Source organism: Nicotiana sylvestris, chromosome 3 (genome assembly GCF_000393655.2).
Source record: "Nicotiana sylvestris chromosome 3, ASM39365v2, whole genome shotgun sequence".
NCBI lineage: Eukaryota > Viridiplantae > Streptophyta > Magnoliopsida > Solanales > Solanaceae > Nicotiana > Nicotiana sylvestris.
In genome coordinates, this window is record NC_091059.1 from 52,133,395 (window position 1) to 52,147,142 (window position 13,748).

General features: G+C 37.0%; 1 protein-coding gene across 1 annotated transcript; it reads right to left on the minus strand.

Annotated features, from left to right (window-relative positions):
• Nucleotides 1-1,174: 1,174 nt before the first annotated feature.
• Nucleotides 1,175-13,175, minus strand: LOC104241872 (coatomer subunit gamma). The gene is made up of 18 exons (XM_009796828.2): nt 13,010-13,175; nt 10,518-10,615; nt 10,270-10,320; nt 7,238-7,351; nt 6,946-7,146; nt 6,753-6,854; nt 5,985-6,092; nt 5,640-5,873; nt 4,784-5,034; nt 4,455-4,626; nt 4,150-4,305; nt 4,013-4,063; nt 3,205-3,345; nt 2,927-3,124; nt 2,709-2,840; nt 2,405-2,578; nt 1,760-1,999; nt 1,175-1,614 (listed from the first exon to the last, which is right to left on the minus strand). Exons 1-18 carry the CDS (start codon nt 13,053-13,055, stop codon nt 1,420-1,422), a joined length of 2,664 nt encoding a protein of 887 aa, XP_009795130.1. The 5' UTR covers nt 13,056-13,175; the 3' UTR covers nt 1,175-1,419.
• Between the last annotated feature and the right edge of the window lie 573 nt (nt 13,176-13,748).

The following is a 13,748-nucleotide window of genomic DNA, read 5'->3' on the forward strand; positions in this document are numbered from 1 at the left end:
AGGTATTGAAACTAGTTGAGTTATAGTTGAGATAGTGAGATGTTGGAACAAGTTTGGTTATGGTTGTTTCTCCCTTGCCGGGACGTATATACTTGTACTGTTGAGTTCCCTTGCCGGGATGGTGTAGTCTATTGTTGATCCCTTGCCGGACGGTTAATTATGATTATTGTTGACTGTATATTTGGAACGGGTTGTGCGCCGTAACATTATTAGATATTATATTGGATCGGGTTGCACGCCGCAACAGATATTATATTGGATCGGGTTGCACGCCGCAACAGTTATATATGTGGATCGGGTCGCACATCGCAACAATGTTAAATGATAAGGGATCGGGTTGTGCGCCGCAACAGTATTGTTATTGTATTGTTGTAGACATTGAGTGTTCTTTCATACTTTATTAAGTTTATGATAGAATTGATATGTTTCCCCGAAGCATGTTTCCCCCTCACTTTTAAACTGTTATTACCTGTTTATATTTTCGCTGTATATTATATAACTGCACAAATGTATCTGGAGTCTGGTCCTAGCCTCATCACTACCTCGCCGCGGTTAGGCCAGACACTTACCAGCACATGGGGTCGGTTGTGCTGATGCTACACTCTGCAGTTATGTGCAGATACAGGAGCAACGCTTGGTCAGCAACATTAAGGGAGCCAACCTTCAGTCCACCGAGATACGAGGTAGCCTTGCAGGCGTCCGCAGGCCCGACATCTCCTCTATTTTCTATTATGTTCTGTTATCTCTTGTATCCGAAACAAACAGTGCTTTTTTCCTTCAAACAGTTATGTGTAGTGATCTTAGTAGTCCGTGGATATTGTGATATCAGTTTCTGGGTAGAGGCATGTGTTGACTTTCGAAACATTGTGGTTTTATATTTATTTAAGACTTCCGCTTAAATCTCATATTCCGCTATTTAGATGTTTATCACTTGTTAATATAAGTTGTAAAAAGAATTAAAACAGAAGAGTTAAAGATTTCTAAGTTCGTGGCTTGCCTAGCTTCTACGAGTAGACGCCATCACGACTCCCGAGGGTGGGAATTCCGAGTCGTGACAAACATCGTGCCAACTCGAACCCAATTCCGTGTAATTTGAGGATATTAATTTTCCCACAAAGCAAAGGAAGAGTGAATGCCAAAATTCAGAATGAGTAGAAATGTGCTGAATGCTAAGTTTCAGGCTTGGGAAAACTGCTCTAGAAATCACTTTAGCATAGTAGAGTTGGATAAACTACAATAATCAACTCCTGTTTCCAAAATAGACTACTAGTCATATAAATGAATGAATTCCCATAACTCGTCAAAGAGTATCTCGCAGTTCTCACAGAGCCTATTGACTTTTGACTTTGTCAAAATCCCACCACAGAATCACCTGAGGACTACTTAACAACTAGTATCTCTCGGTCGATGTAAAGAAACCTAGCCGCTTGCAACAACTTCATGAATTGCATCACTTACAGATATATCTTCTGACCTAACAGCCAGCTTCATTGCAACCTCCTTTGCCCCATCCAATCCAAATGATAACCGAACAAGTACCTTTACGCTGCCAATGTATACACCAGATAATAAACATGTGTGCGATCTTGAGTTGCTTGGGACTACCTCAGTGCCCTGCAGAAACATCAGATACTATTTCAGCTTCCAAATCATGCAGAATTGCCTGCAAATATTTGACTAAAATGCAATACGGTATTCAACAAAACAGTATCTCCTGCTCGTAAAAAGGAGTTTTAACAAAGTGTTCAAGTTGATAAACCTCGCAAGGTTGCATGCCAAGAAGGTTAATGACTGCATTTACTGCTTCAGTCAGGCTTTCCCTTGGGCCAAGACCATATTCATCTACGCGTTCACAATCTGGTCCCAAGCTCTCCCATGCATTCCTAAAATTGGAGACTCCCAATTTCAGCATGTAATCTGCAGTGACAACCTCAAGGTCTTCTAGTTGGTATTCATCTTCAACACCATCATCTTCAGCCTCACCAGTGGTTGGATCAACCTGGTGGATCATCAAATTCATTAACATTACACCTTTGCATTTAACCAAGATTAAGAATAAATATGAGCAGTATACCATCCAACATTTCATTTTAAATCAAAACTAAGACAATCTTGGGAAGCAGTAATATGCGGAGGAGATAAAATGCTAAATCGGCAAGGTTTCGAGGATACATGAAAAACATTGAAACCATTTCCCATGTCTAGTAAAGGTCTCAACAAATGACCACAGCCCAAAGGATATCCAAAATAATGCCAGATATGTTATATACAGATAATAAAAGACACTATGTACTTTATGTACAAGTATCATAACCCTGAAAAGTAAATCATTAGTCGTCTCCCAAGTTATACATAGATTCCATAACACAATTTTTGAAGGTAATAGTTCTCATGAGAAGTATACCTCTTTAACAATGAATCTTAGTGTGTTCGAGAATTTCCCAACAGCAGGGACTCCTTCAGGTTTCTCAAAAGCCACAAATGTCTGCCCTGGAGTATCATATGGAAGAGACTTGAGAGGTTTGGATGCTATTTCAGAAAATTCCTCAGCTTCAGACGGATCCACAATAACAGAGACCTGGCAGGGAAAACATTGTTTGGATGAATAAGTGGGCCAAACATCAAAATGCAAGAAACTCTTCAAAGAATCTTAGAATAATAAGCAGATCACTTCAAAATGCAAGAAATTCCTTGGAAAAAATCATTACATTTTCCAACAATTGCTCAGGAATGGTATTGGTGCAGTTGTACTGGAACACTACATGACTATCAAAAATGTGCTTCACGACATTAACTGCATACTCTGTTTCAGCTTCTGTGAGCTCCACTGGCGCCGATGACTGAAACACGAGATAAAGAAAATTACTCACTGAGACAGCTGAGAAAGACATTAGAAAATAAACGACAAGAAAAAACAATGAGGAACCTTGAAAAGCTTCCCATAGCTAGCGAATTCTGGGATAGAGGACAGTAATCTTTCATATGAATCAACAGTAGAGGTGGGGCCGACAGGTGGAGCACCCAAACCAGTTGGCTTTTTACCCGGTGCTTTCTTCTCTGCCAAAGGCTGAGATTTAACTTCCTTGGGAACAGAAAAAATATCAAACGCCTCCTCTGATGGCTCCTGCAGCCATTTAAGCAAAATAATCAGATAACCAATAATAAAAGAACCAGAGGTCAAGAAAATTAAGAGAAGATACACACATAGTTCTTTAAACTTGTCTCCAGATTGGTTAGAGGGACACCGAGTGACCCGAATAGGAACTCTTTCACCTCATCATCAGTTTCAACAACTGCACCATCACCTCCAAGGGTATTCAAATACAGTGTTGCCCTATCGCGAACCTGCCAAAAGATTGCCACTCACAAGCTTAAAGGAATAACAATAATGGTAGAAATTTTCTTTTCTTTTACCAGCAATATTAACACATAAGAAACAGGTAGTGGAGGCTTTAAAGCTCTACACATTACGCAACATCACAGCTCTACACATGACGCAACATCACATTTCTGACAAGAGCCTTTGCATATATAATAGTTCAATTTAAATGCAATTACTTCTTATATTAGATATGAAGCTGCTCCATGCTATGAGAGATAAACAGCATACTTTGATACCACAGTCAAAACCCATACCCCCAGGAACATGGAAAATACACCCAATTACACATTTGAACCAAAAAAAAAAAACACCTTACAATTTCCAAAGGAAACATTAATGGATGGGAGGGCCAGGAGGAACTTAATAGGAAGGATAGGGACTTTATACATGTTCAGTTAGGAAAGCACATTGTTTATAATTTAAAGTCAAATACTTTGCAATCTGAATGGGATCCTGAACAAGGAAAAAAGAAAAAATAGCAAATAATTTCTCATATGTGATTCAAGAAGTTTCACTAATCAAAGATATGTTCTCAGAACTATCATGAAAAAGAAAAAGGACAAAGGAGAATCATCAATAATATAAACAAAATCATTAAAAAACTAAAATATGTAAAACATCATGACTAACCTCATCATCACCGTCGAATAGGCAACGTTTCAATAGCACAAATATACGGGGCTGCAGCATATTAGAGCAAACGTTTTATCAAGAGTCAAAATGTGGCATTCGGTCATGACACAAAGGAAAACAGAGAGCAACCCTACCTTCAATGAATCAACCAAGGCACCAAACTTAGCTAAGGTGCTCACTGCACTGGCCCGAACTGTTGCATTCTCAAGTATAACTCTATTGTATATATATCGTATGTACTTACTGGGGTCTGATGTCTTAGGTCCTTCATTTCCAAGAAAATGTAGTATCTATAGATACATAAAAGGAGATAAATAAATAGATTATCTCATAAGCTGAGAGAGAGAGAGAGAGAGAGAGAGAGAAAAGGTTCAGCAAAACAATTTAGATTAACAAGAAAACCATGAACAATGGAGATTGAATGGAGAAGCCAAATAACCTGAGTAGAAAGGTATGTAAATTCACAGTCCTCAATAAATTCACACAAGTGAAGCAGCCCACTTTCTTTAGCATCTGGAATGTCTCTGATCAGGATCACAATTGAGTCAACAATAGCCTTTTTGTACTCAAATCCTCCTTCTTCCCTCAAAATATTGCTTAAGAAATTCATCCTACAATATGAAAGAATTAGCAAACATTCAATTCCAGAAGTTAAACAAAAAAAGTATTATATTTGTTTTGGAGGCTTTTCTTGGCGGATCTATGGAACCAAAAAAGTTCATGTAGGAGTATTTATATGCACTTCCTTAAAAGTCCATGATTACTCACAAAGATCTGTACTTCAGGGGAAACTTCAAACACAATGATCTAATGGCTTCCACCACAACAATCTTGAACTCATCACCAATGTCGGACATAAAATTAGTTATCTGCTTCATCAAACGATCAACACTTGATTCATTGCCGGTCTTAAGAAGAGTCGTTATGGCAAGAGTTGCTATGCTCCTATTCTGATCAGAAATCAAGCTCTCCATATCTATGTTGCAGTTTGTCACAGCCATAGGATGTGTCATTGCCACCTGCACACAGTTCAAATTCCTAATCCTTCTGCTTCAATTACAGAAAGCACAAAAAGGGTTTAAACTATTATAGAATCAAATAGGAGAAAACAAGCATTTCTATTTTCTTGCACAAAGTATTACTCCCTCCATCCAATGATGGCGCTTGACTGGACACGGAGTTTGAAAAGTTAATTTGATTTATGTAGTATATTAAGAGTACTGGAAAAAAGTATTGAAGTAACAACTGAAAAGTTAGTTTGATGGATAAACAATAATAAAAGAATTTGAAGTCTTAAAAGTTGCATAGAATAATATTATTAGTAGAATAGTGTCAAATGTCTCAAAATAGAGAAGGTGCTATATTAAAATTGGGATTAAGAGGGATGAGGGGCCAACCACTTGGTCCCACTTTCAGCTGCATACAAAAACAATAATCTTTCATTGCCAAAGGGGAATTCTGGTATTTGTACAGATAAACACGCTGAGTTATCCCAAAAGGAAAAACATGGGTTAGTTTGTATCATTCATTGGCATAAGCATAACTACTTAACCAAAACACAATTACCGCATGGCCAACTATTCACAATAGAGCTTGCAGACCAATGAAAGTACAGATGAATCACCTTATTCAAGGTTCGAACAGCAGCAAACCTAAGAACTGGCTTGGAAGAGCTTAAAAAGAGCTGTAGAACAGTGATTGCAGGAGTTAATTCTCGACTAGTCACACCACTAAGCTCTGTGATTGCCCTGGCAGCTTCAAAAATAACCATTTCTGCTTTGTGACGTAGGCAACCCTCTAGATAGTCATAGAATGGCCTATCCCCTGTTTGATTACTCATGGCAGCCTCTCTTATAACCTGAATAGATATAAAATCCCAATTCTTAGTAAAATCTCATACTATAGTAGAAGTCCAATGAAGTTATGATGTTAAATCTCAAAAATTAGAAATGAAAGAAAAAGAAGGCACCTGACTAGTATAACGAATCAAGAGGCATTGAGCTAGAGGTGAGCGAACAGTTCCTCTTGTCAAACTGGTAACAAGCTTGCTCACAGCTAAACGGTCATTTTGCCTTATCTGTATATTTTGAAATAAAACATATCAGTGCATGCAAAATGTTACTTATTCAGGATCCTTTTGGAGAAATGACGTGGGATACCACAATCTCTAACAACTTAATGTAAGAACAAAACTGAGCAGATGAAAAGAAACATTAATTCTGAAATGCAACGAGATTCTACTGCTAACAGTCGGGAGTGGGTGGGGGTGGAAGAGCAGGATTTTAGCCAGTTGTAACTGAAAACAAATTATAAAGAAAAGTGATTCACCATATTCTTTAAGAGCTCATAACATGGTGCGGTGCTCGGATCCTCTCTAATCTCTTACAACCCACCCACCCACCCACATATATATTGGGAAAATACGTTAAAAAAAAAACCCATAGACTATACTCGTTTTGCTAGTTTCATACTTAAAATATGTGATGTTCACAGTATCCCCTGAACTATAATTTCTCCTACTTAAGACTGAACACCCCATAGTTTAAGTATGAAAGTAGCAAAACGGATATGGTTTAGGGGTTTGTAATGTATTTTCCCGTATACATTTGAGGACCAACTCTTTTTTTATAATTCGTACACAAGAATTTAGTAATCACATGAAAAGAAAGGATTGATGATAAAAGACAAATTCTCGAAAAGATTAGCAAATTACTTGATTAACCATGAGTGCTCATACCTGGTGCAGCAGCGCCAGTGCATGGAATTGAACGAGAGCTGCCCTTGACTGAACAGCTTCTTGGACCTCATTGCTCCATCTTTTCACAATCTCCGGGTTTGTCTGGGAAAGTCATAAACAAAGAAGATTTTCAAGAAGCTACCACCAAACAAGCAACCAAAGGAAAGAGGATTCTTCAAAATTCTGGGAGTACCTGAAGCAAATGGATTCCACTAACAAGGGCAGCACTTGCAACAACAGGGTTTTTGTCAACAATCGCTTGTTTCAAGTATCTCTCAATTTGTGTGAGAAGAGTCCCATCTGTGATTCGGCAGAGGACTCGAATAGCATTTGCACGATACATATCTGTACTGCTATTCATGTCCTTCATAAGAGAGCTAGTAACGATGATTACCTTTTGGAGCAAAAAGAAATGAAAAGTTATTCTCATCCACAGAATAAGTAGAACTTTACAAATCAACACAGGAGATCAACTAGGATCTTACCTCATCAGCTGAGGGAGAAAGCTCTTTTATCATCAAGTATACCATTCTCCTTAGACCAAGATCCTTTGACTGAAAGAGTTTTGTGACAGCAAAGAACACTTCTGTAGCTTCAACCTACAAATTAAAACAAACTAAGGAAATGAGCTCTCATGATGAAAAAGAGACAATGTACTCAAAGTGCCACAAAGACCTTGTATAAGGACAAGATAATTTGGTGGTTTTTTTACATAAAAAAGCAGCAAGAAAAGAAGCTTCATAAAAAGAGACATAGGAGCTAATTCGTACGCGGGATTAAGGTCCATGCAAATTAGTCAGATCTCGTCCCCCGTTTGAATTACCTCCCGGAATTAAACATACTTTTAAATTGAGGTAACACCCGATCCTTCAAGAGAGATCACGATCAGGAATATCTTGAATAAGGAATGATATTGTGTCCCTCACATTTTATAATAAGGAAGCTTTGTTCCATTCTCTTCTACTCAACCCCTACCTCCAAACAAGGCAATCATCTCTTCTCTCAAATCTCCTCCTTTTTTACTATCCCACTGGCAACAAACATCTCCTTTAGCACGTCAGTTTGTCTCCCATCTTATGCACAAGTGACTTCCCCTCTTCTATTGCACCTCATTTATCGTGAGCTTACTCCCCATTACCTCTTCCGCCTCCCCCCTGTCCAACAATTTGATAGGTTTCCTATTCTAGTAGAAATATGTAGATGATATATTGGTGGGGTGGGGGGTGGGGGGGATATACCCTGAACATAAGTAGGTGTACCTGCAATGCAAGTGGTACTTGATTAGGGTAGAGAGGCTTATTTCAAACGAGGCCCTCACAATAAGAAGAATAACTAGTTATTTAAAAGTAAAGGTTTTTTTTTTTTTGTTTTATGAATTCTACAACTCTCTACTTAGCCACATCTCTTCTATTGGTTTTTCTTTCATTCAATCATTAATTCTTTGATAGCTTAAACTAGACTCCAATTTGGAAATAGGTTTTTCACCTTAATAAAAATAGACCAAGGACACGATGAAACGGTTAATATCTACTTAGTCTCATATGAGAGTCTAATCTCCTTATAAAAAAATGAAAGACTAATCTCCTTATTATATTACTTTGAAAAATGTAGGGGGTCAGATTTAGCATTTAGGCTGCTTTTCTTCGACTGTGGGGTTGCATTAACAGGTACTATGAACTCCCCCCCCCCCCCCCCCACACATCTAACTAAGAGCAATTAACCGGTTCTTAAAAAAGTTTTTCATTTGTTGAGCAGAGTATAGTTCACTTCCCCTTTTTCTATAGCTTCTTTCCACCACAAAGCCGCCAATCTAGTTTCCCGTCCCCTCTCCCACTTAGAAACCCTACGACAAACTCCCATATTGCGTCTTCCTCCTAAGTTTTTAAATTTTTTCTATTTGTGATTTCTCCATCTTTTCAGGCTCTATTTTCTAATAATTAAAAAAAAAAGACTTTCTTCTTGTATTCATATTCAATTGAATTATTTTGTTTCATGTAATTTTTAATTTTATTGGTTATTTAACTTTTTCTTAGATTTTTGTCTTACATCAACCAATGTTTTTTTTTAGGAATGGACATGTTATTATGGAACAAATATTAATGGATAGAATAAAAAACTAATTGAATTCCTCCATTACCAAAAACCATTAGGTAATTCTAACTCTTTCTATTGCAAAACACTATTATAGTTTGTTTCAGTTATTATTTTGCATTGGGCAATTTTAATTCTTTTTATTGCAAAACTCTGTTATTGTTTGTTTAAATTATTATTTCTTATATAATTTTTTTTTACAAAGTATAATAGAGTTTTACGAAATTAAAAGTATTAAACCCCCGAAAAGGTTTTTTTTTGGTACTAGAGGAATCAATCCGGCTACATAGAGAAAGGCTAGAACAATATTAATGGTAACATATCTGTTCATTAATCTTATATACTGAAGCCCCACGTATAATAGGACATCCTCTAATTGATCTTGCACTAATGCAATGACAAGAATAATAGTTCCAAGTATAATTCCCCCATAATTATTCAATCCATGACGGATATCTAACATTATCCTATCCGGAGTACCAAATGTCTCTAACACAAATATATCTACATACGTCAAAACAAGTATTCATGCCACTGGCAAATGGCATTGTTAAAAATATTAGGAGAGGAAACATGCACTAGAAAGAAACTGGTACAGTTCTAAATTTTAGGCACATAAATGAAGGAGAACTTGGTAAATATTTAGAGGAACCTACTTTTTTGCAATATCAGCACACTTATTGACTAAATTATCTATCTGATTGAGAATCTACAAATTTTTTACATATATGCACTTTATGCCCCATTTTGAACGGCCAATCTATGAGTTCAAAATTTATATTTTTTCTTGAAAAGGGGGAAATTGGGCAAGATCCACGGAAGTCAGTAGCACATTACATATTCAATTTTTTTTTTAAAACTAAAATATGATTACACACTATCTCACGTAAAGGCATTGAGACTTTTCAGACTCTAGCTTACCAGGTCTAAGACAAAGTACACAATAGTCATTTTAACAAGAAATGATCTTGATACAGGCTGTATGTGACACACTGTTACAAACATCCTTCACTCTAGCTGCCATGTTTTAAGCTAAATGCAAAATGTGGTCTTTCATCGAGCTTACGTAATGATTTTGAGCGATGAATGGAGTTAAAACCATCTAGAGATCGATAGATATAATAAGCAGATACGAACTTCTGTTTGTGGCCGCATAAATCGAGATAAAATATAAGCTACACTAGAAGGTGAAAAGTGAAATAGAATAATGTTGTGCAATATCCAATATATTTTTCCACTATCTAGAAATTTGCTTTGTGACTTAATTCTCATAAAAAAAGTGGTCTAGCGTGAGCTGTGATGTCACATACTTCTTTTTCTTTCTGCTTAATAGTAACAACTTAATGTAGAATTTATCAAAAGAAAATAGTTGAGAAAAAGAGAATAGATGCTTCACTGCGAAAGCAGAATTAGCTTAGAAACTAACCTTTGTAAACGTCTCACCCTGATTCAGAAGATACAGAAGCTTTGTAATGACCTGGAAAACCCCGAAAATAAAGGAAGCGCTAACAAGTTAGTCTAAGTAAATTAACATGACATAAAATCTACAAGAGTTATAATTTCCATGGCAGAATCCGAAAACAAAGATAACAATAGAACAGACATGACATAAAATCTACAAAAGTTATAATTTGCATGGCAGAATCCGAAAACAAAGATAACAATAGAACATACCTGTGAGCATCTGCGTGCATCCAATTGCGGATCATTGAAAACCCTAGCTTCCTGAAGCACAGCCCCCTTCTCAATCCCCATAAACGGAGAGTACTCCGCTGCATTGTTATATAAATCCAATATGAAATGCTCTTTGACTACGAACGAAGTAAGTTCCTCCTACTAGCCAATGACTACATCACATAGATCTAGCAAAAAGCACTATTCTGGAGAGTTTTGAAAATGACACATTAAATGAACCACAAACAGTTAGCTTCCCCAACATTTTCACACTAAACCAACAAATGAGCAATTTCAACTCAATCAGCCAACTAAACCTCAATCCTGAATTAGTCAGATTCTATTATATCAATCATCTTTATCCACTCGGCTCTATTCAGGTATATATCCATAAGCGAGTGAGTTCTAGAAGTAAAAAGCGCAAAGAGAAATAAGGTCTATGAAGCTTTAAGCGAAAAGCAAAAAGTAAAGCACGCGTCTGCACGCTTCTTTGAAGTGAAGCACACAATTTACAGAAAATTAAAAGTACCAAGCAAATACCCCCCCCCCATTTCAATTTCTGTTGCATAGTTTAACTAGGCATGTATTTTAAGAAAGAAAGGAAGACCTATGAACCTTATGATTATAGGCATGTCATAATATTTGTGTGGCTATAAAACTTTTGAGACTTGTGGTCTTTTTTTTTTTTTTAAAGATAATCGTGGTGTCCGAGTCAGCTTGTGCGCGCCTCGACTAACTCCACCGGAAAATTGCTACCTCCTACTAGCAACAGATAGCAGGTAACTCTATCTATCAAGGCTTGGACAGATGAGAACAAATCACCTGCCTCAACTGGGATTTGAACCTGAGACCCCATGGTACTCACCCACTTCATTGACCACTAGGCCAGACCCTAGGATGCTTTGAAACTTGTAGTCTTAAACATGCCATAACATTTGTGTGGCTATAAAAGCTTGTCATTAAGGTTAAAATGAGAAGTTTAAGTTAGATTGATTCCAACTTTAGAAAGTTGTCATTATTTTTGGAACGAACTAAAAAAGAAAATGGTGTCACATATACTGGAATGGGAGGAGTATGAATTATGGTACTATAATAATAAATTACAATAACAATAATTAACTTCGGCATCGATTATACAATGATGCCGAGATCGGTCCAACTCCTCAAAGTTAAGATTTAAAGAACCAGCCCTTTTTTGTTTGGATCATTGAGCGTGTCGTTGTTCGAAGCGCATGGCTATGAAGCAATAACCTTCCGCTTCGCAGCGACGAAGCGATTGGCTTCATCAACACTGTCGTAAGCTCTTTTCAAGAATCAAATCACGTCTGTTTCACTCAAATCTTCAATAAGTTAGATGAGTAGCTTTTCAACTCGTCAATCCCTCAATCCCTCAATCCCATATCAGTTCGCCTAAGCTATATGAACCACCGAGTCCATTCCGTTGAATTACTTTTTAGTAGGAACTTTTTTACGCGAAAAGCTATTATGTCGATTCTTCTCAAAACAGTGACAACAGATCTCCATATGCCATTATTTACAAAACTTAGTGAGCAGTGCCAAATTTTCTACAGATTGCTTCTTTCAACTCATTTACAGTCGATGTGCCTATGGTGCCAGTTCATATGAATCTACACAGTTCGTTCCGCTCTATTCAGGTATATCTAATTCCAACACTAAAAAATGTTCAATACTGAATTCTAACTGATTTGCACATTGCATCAACGATACACGGTTATCAGAAAGACTATCAGTGGTCGTCTATTGATGCAGGGCTTTACCTTCTAGTTGTACTATACCAGCCATCTATTTCGTATTTCGTATTTCGTATCCTGTATTTCATATTTCGTATCTCTTATATATTGTTGTTATTTTATTACGCATTTTTATGGTATTAATATATTATCTCCTATTGCTTTTTTTGAGCCGAGGGTCTCCTGGAAACAGCCTCTCTACCCTTCGGGGTAGGGGTAAGGTCTGCGTACATATTACCCTCCCCAGACCCCATTTGTGGGATTATACTGGGTTGTTGTTGTTGTTGTTGTTGTTGCACATTGCATCAACGATACACGGTTATCAGAAAGAAAAAAGGTAAAAAGGCTAGTAACAGCAGCTGATTACTAACAGATCAACTATAATCAGACTCATTTTCATCCAGAAAACATAAAGTGAATGAAGCATTAAATCACAATGCAGATCTATAGGAAGCCTGCAAGGACAAATACAGTCGTAAAAGAAGCGGATCAATTCGCATCAAAACCACCGAGAAATTCAAAGAAGATCAAACATAAACTTGCCGCCATATAAATGCTAACGCGGTGGAAACGTCAACCCATAAATCCTAAAAGATTGACAGTAATGAGACTCGATATTCACTGGAACACATAATATTAAGAAGAAGCTAAAAAAATGCAGATCTAAAGCGTCGTAAAACAGCAATACGTGGATAATTATATGTTAAGACTGTAAAAACTTGAGAATTCAAAAATTCGTACCTTCGTCATCGCGATCGTCGTCTTTCTTCAGGAGAGGCTGAGCCATTTTTCAACGAGAGGAATTGCAGAGAGATGATGTGAGTATTCACCAAGGAAGGTGAAGGTGAAGGTGAGATTATTAGATTAATCTCTATAATATACAGTCTCACTGTATTTATATGGTGAGTAGTGAGGTCGAAAATTTTGATCTCTGAAGCTCTCGGTGTGCGAGCGCCGAGGTGAGTTAGGAGACGGGTCAATTGGATCTACTGTAACCAAAAGAGGGCCACTTCCACAAATAGCCACTTTAAGTTTCTCTTTAAAACATGACCACAAATTAAAATTGAGTGCAATTTTAATCATTTATAACCATAGTCGTCTTGGTGATTTATTTACCCGTAAAACGGTACAGTTTAATTTATACGTGATTTCTAGACAAGTAAACTAGTTGATCCTGAAAATAATAAAATAAGTAAAAAACTATGCAATACTTAGCCTTAGAATGTAGACGAAACAACAGAGATGACAGTTCCGGAACAATGTTTCCAGGCATAGCAAAGATGAAATCAAAAATCAAGAAAGTAAAATTGTATTAAGCTTTGTATAGAATGTAGTGTTAGTTTGCCAGAAAATTCGTCTCCTTTACAATAATAACTAAGCTCACTATTTATAGATATGTCTAGGGAAGAAGGTCCTAAGATCGTGCCCTCCTTTAATGTCAATTATGAGGGTCATTGATGAAGATGTTGTTACACTCCAT